The sequence below is a fragment of the Bubalus kerabau genome, chromosome 2, assembly GCF_029407905.1.
Source record: "Bubalus kerabau isolate K-KA32 ecotype Philippines breed swamp buffalo chromosome 2, PCC_UOA_SB_1v2, whole genome shotgun sequence".
In the NCBI taxonomy this organism is placed as follows: domain Eukaryota; kingdom Metazoa; phylum Chordata; class Mammalia; order Artiodactyla; family Bovidae; genus Bubalus; species Bubalus kerabau.
This window is the reverse complement of record NC_073625.1, coordinates 195,319,325-195,331,453: the sequence shown is the minus strand read 5'-3', so window position 1 is coordinate 195,331,453 and position 12,129 is coordinate 195,319,325. Positions and strand designations below refer to the sequence as shown.

At 49.7% G+C, this 12,129-nt stretch overlaps 1 protein-coding gene across 1 annotated transcript in view; it reads right to left on the bottom strand.

Moving 5' to 3' along the window:
- SIM2 (SIM bHLH transcription factor 2) overlaps window positions 1–12,129 on the bottom strand; it is a 51,255-nt gene that overhangs the window by 14,147 nt on the left and 24,979 nt on the right. Inside the window, exons 6-7 of the mRNA XM_055570403.1 lie at window positions 10,298–10,497; window positions 3,392–3,498 (exon numbers count right to left, since the gene is read on the bottom strand). Of these exons, the coding sequence (XP_055426378.1) occupies window positions 3,392–3,498; window positions 10,298–10,497 (307 nt within the window). The remainder of the gene's footprint in view (window positions 1–3,391; window positions 3,499–10,297; window positions 10,498–12,129) is intronic.

The following is a 12,129-nucleotide window of genomic DNA, read 5'->3' as shown; positions in this document are numbered from 1 at the left end:
CAGAGACAGAGACAGAGACAGAGAGAGCGAACGAGGAGACCGGCCTGCGCAGGAAGCGAGGGCAGCTTGTGGAGAGAGGACCACGAGGCCAGGGAGTGGGGAAGCTGAGCAGACGCTGTGGAGAGAGGACCGTCACGTGGGCCAACGCACCAGAAACTCCCAGAGACCCCCCCTTCCTCCCTGGTGGTCCCCCCTTCCCCCCAGACCTCCCTCCCGTCCCCCCAGAGCCCCCACTCCTGGCCCTTCTTAGGCCGAGCCCGTGCTGACAGAGGACGGATAAGCAGGCAGACTTGACATCCCAAGAGTGCCTGGCTGATGCCTGCTGGGGTGTTAAGTACCTGCACCCCCTCTTCCCTCAGCACCCACCGGGGGCAGGGGTCCTGCCCGGCTTAGGGTCCCCGGGGCATGGAGGGCCCGTCAGCAGCGCCGACCGACATGCTGCCTCCCTCAGGGGCTCCCTCCCTTCCGTAGGTCCTTCCCACTCACTACCCTGCTTCGGCGACAGTCCAGATAACCTGCTGCCCTTGGACCTAACTCAGCTTCTGGAGTTTAAGGAAGGTAAGGCAACGCCAAGCCTCCCTGGGGGTGGAGAGGTGGGAACAGGAAGCCCGGGAAAGAGAGCGAGGCCTCGGGGACCACACGTTCAGCATCGCCCGAGCTCTACACGTGAAGACCTGCCTCCAAACACCTGCCCCGGTTGAGGACCATCATCGCTTTCCTCATCCAAAGCTCCAGCTCTGAGGGTCAGTGACCTTCAGGGTGGTGTCTTGGCTGCTGGGAGGGGGCGTCTGGAGGGGGGTGGGTCCCAAGGCTGGAGCCAAGGCTGAGACCCACCTCTGCCCCATGTGTGGGTAGGAGCCTGGGCTGCCGCTTTGCTGACACACTGATATGGGGTGCGGGGAAGCTGGTGGAGGGGAGCCGGGTGGGATCTGAGGCCACACCCATCCACCCCGGGGCCCGCTGCCCCCCGCTCTGGGCCTCCTGCCTCTGCAGAGGCTTCTCGGCCACAGTGAAGGTCAGAGTCACACAGCAATCACTGTCAATACCGCTGTTCTCCGTCTTTGATTGACCAATTCTACAGCTCATTTGGGAAAGAAAGCCATTCTCCCTCTGGTATGTAAACCCTCCACCTTTTCTGCGTGTCTCTGAGATGCCCGGGTGCACCTTCCCTCTCAAGGTCCCTTTGATAACCGCAAGGTCTGGAAATCCCCATTCCAAATAAAGGAAGGTGAACTCATCACGTGAATCGCAGGAGACCTCACAAACACACTCCCTTCCGGTTCTGGGAAGTCACATGAGCTGGGGAAGACCAGGGGCTCCTGGTGGACATGCTGGAGACCCATCGAGTAGTCAGAACCACTGAAGACCAGAGTGCCCAACAGGCCCAGGGGGCGCCAGTCCCACCCATAGGCCTCTCCACCTCCTGGCCCACCCGGCCCTCAGGTTCGATAGGTGAAAAGCACTTGGTCTATACTGGGGAACCTGGGAGCCTCCCACTGGCCACCACCATGGCCAGTTTCCAAAGCCCGAGTTGAATTTATTTTGCCTGAAAAATCCCCTGCTCCCCTCTGTTAGCTAGTCAGTGTGAGAGATATTTAAAAATGGTATTTAAAACAAAGACTTTTAATTCCATTAGCTTCCTTTCTCTACATTTCCAGGTCAGATTTCCCAAGTTGCTTCCACTCTTTGGGGAACAACTCTCCCTCCGTGTAATTCAAGGATTTACTGTTAACTCCTATGCTGCAGAGAGAGGCTCCCAAGCCCTCCTGTCTCAGGGGGATGGGGCTGGGAACCCCAGTGCTGGGGCTTCCCCTCGGATATCCCAACAGTGGTAGGGGGGTGTGTGGAGGTGTGAACGCTTCCATTTGATCCCCTGCCCCCAGCCTGTCTTCCCTTCTAGACTGCTCCGTGGTGCACACCGTATTCCACGTCCCAGTCCACTCTCCTTACTCCAGAGCACATGCTCCCCACTGCTCCCCTCTACCGCCTGCCCATTCAGGCCCTCAAAGATCTCATTCTGTAATGGACACTTCCCACCCTGTTTGCACAAGGAAGCCATCTGGCTCCTGAATCAGTGACTCCGACCTAAAAACCCATCCCAATATTAGGCAGCTGCTTCCTACCAAGCCAGGCTTTAAGATCAGGGGTGTTTATACGAGAGCATGATTGGCCATTTGTACTAAAATAAAGAAAAGGCTGCTCACAGTTCCGTGTCTCTGAGCAGGGAGAGTTCTTTCCACGTGACTTACAAGGAACAGGAAGAAGCGACGGGTCTGCCCAGCCAATGTCCCAGTCGTCATGCGTCTCTGCCCTGAGTGACTCAGGACAAAAGAACAGCGACACCCTAGCAACTGCCGGGCTGACCAGGTCCCAGCTGTCACCAAATGGCCAGGGAGCCCCTAGACCCACCGTCCACCTCCAGCCCACCCCAGCAACCTGTCCTCTGACGCCTCTCAGTCCTCCTCACACAGCAAGAAGCAGGATGTGCCATCGGGGCCGTGTCCCAGCAGCTCCGGCTTCCCCAGCCCTCTGCACCCCATGAACAAGCACCCCTGAACCGGCCATCAGTGTGGCAGGGCTAGACGCTGGGAGGATGAGGTATTCTACTCCATCCCAGTTATCTGCTGCCTCAATTTGGATTCTAGAAAAGAAAGCGATACTTGTCTAGACATTTCAGTGACTAGCACCCCCACCCTCCTATTGTATGGTCCCCAAACCGCCTCCATTTGCAAATGGAGTACTGTTTATTTTCTCTTTCCATGTGAATTTCTCCCATCCTAGGAACCTGTGGTCTCCCTGAGCTTCCCAGCCATTGGAGACCAAATTTGCTGGATTCAGCACCCAGCTCTGCCCCCTCCTTGCTGTGTGACCATGGGCAACCTCTCTGAACCTCGGTGTTCTCAACAGTAAAAGGAGGATCACGCACATAAGAACCTCCCTCACTGGCTTGGTAACGTATGTAATCCCTTAAACTAGAGCTGGATGGTAGTAAGTTCCCTGTAAATGATCAGTTCTTCTGCTTTGGTTGTTATCCATAACTGGCATCCAGATGGCCATCCAGAGCAATTGAGATTCCACATCCATAATCTAGACTCCAGCAGCCATCCCACACCTGCCAGGGTTTCCTTAGATGTTTGAGAGCTGACAAGGGGCTGTGCTGAAATCCAGGGCTGCCCAGAGACAGATCTGAGGCCTCAGAGCCGTGTGTACGGGATGGGGAGTCGCTGCAGCAAACCAGGGCACCGTCCGGACTCTGTGGCGCCCCCTCCTGGCTGCCAAGGTGCCGTCCGGACTCTGTGGCGCCCCCTCCTGGCCGCCCGGGTACCGTCCCCACTGTGTGGCGCTCCTTCCCGGCTGCCAGGGCTCCCGGCCAGGGTGACCTGGTACTCACGGAGGTGGTGCGCGTAGCGGAGGTGGAAGACGTCACAGCCGTGCACGTGATGGTACAGGGTCTTCTCAATCAGGTCCTGAGGCTCGTACCCGGTCAGCTCTGTCACCCTAGGGAAGGACGGCAGCTCCTGGTGAGTTATACAGCCCTGAGATTGCCTTTCATTTACAGTAATGTCGGTTTTGCCAACGAATCAGATGAGAAACGGCTTGGTGGAGTTGTTGATGTTGGAAACTAAGTATGATCTTTTTTACAAGAAGAAAGTCTGTGAACCCCAGCCTGCTGCAGGACGCCACACTCTTCATGAGCAGGAATGTCCTTCTGAAACCACTAGTTAGAAGAAGGTTTGGGGGCTTTGCTGGTGGCTCAGTGGATAGCAATCTGCCTGCCAAGGTAGGAGACATGGGTTCAATCCCTGGTCCCATGTGGGAAGGTCCCACATGTCTCTGAGAAACTAAGCCTGTGCGCCACAACTGTTGAGCCTGTGCACTAGAGTTTGAGAGCCGCAGGGACTGAAGCCTGCATGCCTGGAGCCCAAGCCCGTGCACCACAGTGAAGACCAGCTCCCACTTGCCACAACGAGAGCAAAGCCCATGCAGCAACAAAGACCCAGAGCAGACAAAAATAAAAATAAATAAAATTATAAAAAGGACTTATTTTATGAAATCTGTGGGATATTTAAGAGTTTCAATAATAGTCTTAAGCAAGCAACTGCAGGAGGTGCTAAAAAAAAAAAAAAATTTTGGAATGACTTAAAACTGTATCAAAACTCAGCAGTGGCCACAGGACTGGAAAAGGTCAGTTTTCATTCTAATCCCAAAGAAAGGCAATGCCAAAGAATGCTCAAACTACTGCACAATTGCACTCATCTCACACGCTAGAAAAGTAATGCTCAAAATTCTCCAAGTCAGGCTTCAGCAATACGTGAACCGTGAACTTCCAGATGTTCAAGCTGGTTTTAGAAAAGGCAGAGGAACCAGAGATCAAATTGCCAACATATGCTGGATCATCGAAAAAGCAAGAGAATTCCAGAAAAACATATATTTCTGCTTTACTGACTATGCCAAAGCCTTTGTGTGGATCACAATAAACTGTGGAAAATTCTGAAAGAGATGGGAATACCAGACCACCTGACCTGCCTCTTAAGAAACCTATATGCAGGTCAGGAAGCAACAGTTAGAACTGGACATGGAACAACAGACTGGTTCCAAATAGGAAAAGGAGTATGTCAAGGCTGCATATTGTCACCCTGCTTATTTAATTTATATGCAGAGTACATCATGAGAAACGCTAGGCTGGAAGAAGCACAAGCTGGAATCAAGATTGCCGGGAGAAATATCAATAACCTCAGATATGCAGATGACACCACCCCTGTGGCAGAAAGTGAAGAGGAACCCAAAAGCCTCTTGATGAAAGTGAAAGAGCAGAGTGAAAAAGTTGGCTTAAAGATCAACATTCAGAAAACGAAGATCATGGCATCTGGTCCCACCACTTCATGGGAAATAGAAGGGGAAACTGGAAATAGTGTCAGACTTTATTTTTCTGGGCTCCAAAATCACTACAGATGGTGACTGCAGCCATGAAATTAAAAGACGCTTACTCCTTGGAAGGAAAGTTATGACCCACCTAGATAGCATATTGAAAAGCAGAGACATTACTTTGCCAACAAAGGTCCGTCTAGTCAACGCTATGGTTTTTCCAGTGGTCATGTATGGATGTGAGAGTTGGACTGTGAAGAAAGCTGAGCCCTGAAGAATTGATGCTTTTGAACTGTGGTGTTGGAGAAGGCTCTTGAGAGTCCCTTGGACTGCAAGGAGATCCAACCAGTCCATTCTGAAGGAGATCAGCCCTGGGATTTCTTTGGAAGGAATGATGCTAAAGCTGAAACTCCAGTACTTTGGCCACCTCATGCGAAGAGTTGACTCATTGGAAAAGACTCTGATGCTGGGAGGGATTGGGGGCAAGAGGAGAAGGGGACGACAGAGGATGAGATGGCTGGATGGCATCACTGACTCGATGGACATGAGTCTGAATGAACTCCGGGAGTTGGTGATGGACAGGGAGGCCTGGCCTGCTGTGATTCATGGGGTCGCAAAGAGTCAGACATGACTGAGCAACTGAACTGAACTGAAGACTGTATCCCTTTTCAGGGTAAAGCTTATCAGAGGATGTTTAACAGTGAACTTCTTGGGACTTCCCTCATGGTCCAGTGGCTAAACACTGCACTCCCAATGCAAGGGGCCTGGGTTCCATCTGTGGTCAGGGAACTAGATCCCACATGCCACAACTAAGACCTGGTGCAGCCAAATGGATAAATACATTAATAAATAAATATATATGTTTTTTTTTTTAAAAAGAGTGAACTTGTTACTAATATCAGGAGAAGCTGCCAAGGTGAGAAAATGTCCTCTCGCTAGGGCTTTTGGGAAAGAGAACGTTTTAAAAATTACTGTGAATCCTTTAAAAATCCTCATAGTTGAAATATGCACAACATAAAATTTACAATTTTAACCATATTAAAGGGTACAATTCACAATGACCATCACCACTTCCACTTCCAGAACTTTTCACCACCCAGAACAGAAACTGTATCCATTAAACAATGATTCCCCACTTCCCCTCCCCAAGGCCCTGGCAATTTCTCTTCTACTTTCTATCTCTGTGAATTTGTCTACTCTAGAAATTTCATCTAAGAGGAGGGATATAATATTTGACCTTTTGCTTCTGGCTTCTCTTTCACTTAACATGCTTTCACGGTTCATTCCTGCCGTAGCATCTATCAGAATGTCATTCCTTTTAATGGTTGCATAACATTCTACTTTATGTAGACACTACATTTTGTTTATCCTTTCACCTAATGATGGATACTTGGGTTGATTTCACATCTCGCCTATTGCATGTGCAAACCTGTAACCCTCCTGTCCACAGTGGACACTGTTAACTGGCACAGCTGGTCTCAGGGTGATAATGCTATGATGGGGTGATTCCTATGGATGAGATATGGGGAATAATGGAGACACTGAGGCCTCTTTATCAATGGAGGACTGTCTTAGAGCCCCCAGAAATAGCAAAACATATATCCCAAACTGTTGTGACTGAAAGCAAGCCTTAAGCTCACTGTGGACATGAAAACACTCTCCTGGTGCTTATACGCCCCTACTTTGTTCTTATTTTCATTAAGCCTCAGGCATACTGATTTCCCACTTTAGCTCTTTGAAGAAGAGTAGTTCCCAGCTCCCACGATGGCATCATCACTAGCACATGGATCGCTCCACTCGCAGGTAAGAACTGCATGTGGCCGTGATATTGACTCCCAGGCCTTGGGCAACTGTGTTGGGAACCACGTCCCAGGAGGAGGTGGCCCCAACATCTTGGTGACAGATACTCAAGAACAGATGAAAGAAGGGGACAAGAGGAGATTCCAAGGGCGGTGAGGCCACGGTGAGAAATAAGTGGGGACTGAGGGTGGCACGGACTGGGGGCCCTGCTGGCCCAGATCTGAAACGCTAGCTGTAAATTAAACGGGGAAATTTGACCTCACTTTCATTCCCTAACCCGCTCCCCTTTCTGTTGAGCTCTGCATGGGCTTCGGGTCATAAATCTCTGTGAGCCTCATATTTCCCTGGAATCATTCACTATTTGGTGTACACATTTCCATGGTGTTCCTCCAGGGCAGGAAGGAGATGGGGCTCGAGGTGGGTAGAAAGGGAATTTGCACAGGCCAGAGCCTCTCAGGGCCCAGGGGACCTGTCTGAGGGCCACCTAGAACTTCAGGCCCCACCGGAGTCTGCCTCTGTGTGGCAGGAAAATTGAGACGTCTGGCTCCCCCCCACCCAAGAAGAAAACCAGGCATCTTTACCGTGTGGGGATGAAAGAGGCTTCCCAGACCCGTTAGACGTAGTTTCAGAACAATGGTCCCGAACGTGTAAATGAATCAGAAACACATGTATTAAGTTTCTCATCAAAGTACACACTGGCTTTAAAAAATTAAAGGGAAGGGAAGGCTTTGGCAGCATGCCTTCTTGGTTTTTTCCAACCCTCTAGTGTCTGAAGACCTGTCAGGGGGATTTGCCAAACCCCAAACATCGTCGGGTTCACCCATCCTTAGCAAAAGCACCAGCTACAGTTTCAAAGTGAAATACCACAAAACCCCTATGAACCGAATTTCAGGTTTTGTCGAGTTCAGTTTTCTCTGGGATTATGCTGGGTGGGTGGGTGGGGGGCGGCTGGGCCCCCTCCACCAGGCCCACCACCCTGGCCCTTGTGACTTTGGAGCTGCTGGGCTTCAGGCCAACCCCTCTCTGTGGCTTCTGGGGTTTGGATGTAGGAACTGACGTCACACTACCAGGGCATTCTGCTGCCCACCCAGCACTGGGCCGGCTCCTCTGTCCCCCGGCCCAGTGGCCTTTCAACTGCTACAACCGCCTGAAGGCCAGAGTGTGAAGAATTTCCCGGCAAATTTCAGACCATCTTAAGGACCTCCTGGGTGGCTGGGGTTCAGAAGCACCTCAAGGCTTTGCTAGAAGTTTCCTTGTACTAGGAAGCTTCCTATAGAGACAGGAAGTCTTCCTTGGCATGACCACCTTGCTTTCAGCCCACCCCGAAGCAGAGGAAAACTCGCATCTGAGGTCCCTACAGGAGGAAGCTGGCCTCTGAGCTAAGGTTGCACACCCTCTTCCGTAAAGCCTTCCCTTTGTCCCTCCCGTGTCAGAGCTGTGTGGATGGAACAGCTCGAGAAGACCCGAACTCTCTCCTCTGGGGAAACACCCCTCTTTCCTCTTCTAGAGAATTCACTGAGCTTCAGAGGCTTTCCCCAGGATGGCTGAAGAAAAAGTGGGAGACAAAACAAAGGAGAAACCTGTCATATTCTCCCAAATTTCTACAATAATAAACACAGCCAGTGGATTTTCTTGCAGTCCACTTTTTTTTGGTCTGTTTGGCTATGTTTTGCAGCATGCGGGGATATTAGTTTTTTAACTAGGAATCGAATCCATGCCCCCTGCATTGGGAGCATGGAATCTTAATCACCGGACCACCAGGGAAGAAGTCCCTTTTAGAAGTGGTTCCTAAGTCTGGAGAGAGCTGCTCTGTCACTGTGGGTGGTGCTGTCTACCCCATGCCTGGCTCCTCCCCTGCAGGTGCTCCCATCTTTACTGCAGGGAAACATCCCCGGGCAGCATCGGGCCAGCATCCTTCCCCTAAGGAGTTATGTTTCCTCTTTGGCTTAGAGTTTCTGGGAGCATGATGACGACTTTGTAAGGCCATGCCTTGCCATGCCTCTACCTCCGAGTGGTTCTGAGATGCATTTACGATTAACTAAACTAATTAATGTCTTCATCTCCCATCCTTAGCCAAGTAAGTTTACTTTTATTCCATGAATGGGTAAAATGATCGAGTTTATGTTATGTATATTTTACTGCAATGTTTTAAAAGTGGAAAAAAGACTTCCCTGGTGGTCCAGTGGTTAAGAATCTGCCTGCCAATGCAGGGGACATGGGTTCGATCCCTGGCTTGGGAAGATCCCACACGTCTCAGGGCTACTAAGCCCGTGCACTACAACTACTGTAAGTTTTAACAGATCTTTTTAAAAAAGAAGTGGAAAAAAATCAATAAATCCTAGCTTCAAGACATACAGGGAAAATGTGCTATACATATGTGTATTTATATACACATACATATATGTGCAGGCCTGCTTCCTAAGTCACTTCAGTTGGGTCTGACTCTGCAACCCTATGGACTGTCACCTGCCAGGCTCCTCTGTCCATGGGATTCTCCAGATAAGAATACTACAGTGGGTTGCCATGCCCTCCTCCAGGGGATCTTCCCGATCCAGGGATTGAACCCATATCTCTTATGTCTCCTGCATGGGCAGGAGGGTTCTTCACCACTATTACCATATGTGCATATACACACACACACACACACACACTACTGCCGTAAGTGTATATACATATATATTAATTTTTCTCCAAGAAAGCTCAGCTACACACACCAAAAGTCAGGAGTGGGGTCTCTGACCACTTGTTCCTGTCTGTACAGCCGAGGTATCTAAAAGGCCAGGAAGCAAGATGACTCACCTTGCAGGTATATCAGGTTTTATCCTTTTACAAACACTTCCCATCTACCATCTAGTTTCATCTTTCCTTTACAGCCCTGTGGGCAGCCGAGTGAATGAAGAAAACGGAAGCCCAGGGAGTGTCCCCCTCAGGCCTCCCCCTGCCAGCAGGCTCCCCCAGGCCGAGCAAGACAACAGGTCAGTGCCTCTGCCCCGTCCACATTCCCTCCTCTCTCTGAGAAGAGATTCTCAAATCCCTGGGCTTTGCCCAGTGGCAAACAGTCTGGGGCTGCAGCGCCCCCTCCCCATCCACTGGAGGTGGCCTCCCAGCCCAGGCCCCGAAAGCTGCCTGTGGAGCTGAGCCCACAGCTCTCCCCCGGGGAAAGGCCACCTCTCTGCCTGCTGCCCCGTCCTGTGGTGACCGTCAGAGCCTGGCTTCCTGCCAGTTGGCGCTGGAAGGCCTCCCGCAACACACACCACTCAGAGTGGAAACTTTCTGTTTGTTTTAATGTCCTACCAACTTGACGGAGATATGAGGCAGAATCCGGACATCATGGGCCTGCAGAAAAGGCTGTTGCCTACAACACGTACTTCCAGTTCAAACTCCAGTGAGATAATGGAAATATAAACAAAAAAACAAGTACCTATAAGCTGGAGAAGCCAGTCACTCCTGAATATTAAGGTTGATACTAATTCTTTCAATTCTTGACTTCTTTTCACTAAATCTCTTTCTAATTCGCATTCTGAGTACGGCTTCCTGCTTGTTACATTTTGGTTTAATAGTGTAGCTTCCAGGGTCCGGTTTCCACCATCAGAATCTTCTGGAACTTTGCTGCAGCAGGTGCCAGACTCACCTGGAATCCAAGAATATCAGCTTCAGGTCGAGGCTGGCCCTGAACATGAACATGTTGCTATGCAGCTTGATCTCGGTGATGGCGCTGGGGGGCAGCGACTGGCCCACAGCCACCAGCCCCACGATCTGGTAGCACGAGTCGTACAGGGACATGTCCAGCATATACTGCCTGATCTTCAGGTAGCCGCTGCAATGGATGACCTGGGAAAGAGAGACAGGGTCAGCCTCATACCTTCCTGACTGGTCCTGCTTGCTTTCTGGAATGAGCTGGAATATCCCCAAGCCCAGCCACTACTGAGCCCCGTGGCCAACATGCTGACAGATGCCCGATTCACTGCTTGGAAGAAATGAACTCTGCTTCTTTCTTAGGAGGTAATATCATAATTAAATATAAGGTTTGTCTTATGTAATTGACTATGCTTAGGTAACTCCACAAGAGGGGATTCTAACGTACTGCAAAATGGATTTAGGCATAATTAACAGGCTTCCCCTGTGGCTCAGATGATAAAGAATCCACCTGCAATGCAGAAGACCCGGGTTTGATCCCTGGGTCAGGAAGATCCCCTGGAGAAGGAAATGGCAACTCACTCCAGTATTCTCACCTGGAGAAGTCCATGAACAGAGGAGCATGGCAGACTACAGTCCATGGAGTTGCAGAGTCAGACACGACTGAGTGTCTAGCACTTTCACTTTAACTCAGGGCCAAGTTGCAATTAGATGGCACACAAAGACATTTTGGGAAGCTATGGTTTCTCCAGTAGTCAAGTATGGATGTGAGAGTTGGACTATAAAGAAAGCTGAGTGCCAAAGAATTGATGCTTTTGAACTGTGGTGTTGGAGAAGACTCTTGAGAATCCCTTGGACTGCAAGGAGATCCAACCAGTCCATCCTAAAGGAAATCAGTCTTGAATATTATTGGAAGGACTGATGCTGAAGCTGAAGTTCCAATACTTTGACCACCTGATGAGAACTGACTCATTGGAAAAGATCCTGATTCTGGGAAAGACTGAAGGCGGGAGGAGAAGGGGATGACAGAGAACGAGATGGTTGGATGGCATCACTGACTTGATGGACATGAGTTTGAGCAAGCTCTGGGAGTTGGTGATGGAGAGGGAAGCCTGGTGTACTGTAGTCCATGGGGTTGCAAAGAGTTGGACATAACCTTAGCAACTGAACTGAACTTTTTGTTCCATAATGTTTACTTCAGTAATGATTCTTATGCTTATCACCCCCTGATGAGGATGAACTTGGCAACTGTTAACTTGACATTGATATCATTTGACAAACTATATCACTCCAGTAAATTAAGAATTCTTTCAGTGCAAAAAGTCCTCATTTTAAATTTTACCTTATTTATTTTTTGGAAATATTTATTTATTTGGCTGTGCTGGGTCTTAGTTGTGGAATGTCGGTTTAGTTGCCCCACAGCGTGTGAGAACTTAGTTTCCTGACCAGGGATCAAACCTGCATCTCCTGTCCTGGAAGATGGATTCTTAACTACTGGACCATCAAGGAAGTCCCTATTTACCTTATTTATAATTTAAGATTTTATCTACTGGTAATAAGCAAAAAAGATGGTTGTTTCTTGGAAGAAAAGCTATGATAAACCTAGGCAGCATATTAAAAACCAGAGACATCACTTTGCTGACAAAGGTCCATATAGTCAAAGCTATAGTTTTTCCAGTAGTCGTGTAGGGACTTCCCTGGTGGCTCAGATGGTAAAGCGTCTGTCTACAATGCGGGAGACCCAGGTTCGACCTCTGGGTTGGGAAGATCCCTTGGAGAAGGAAATGGCAATCCACTCCAGTACTATTGCTTGGAAAATCCCATGGA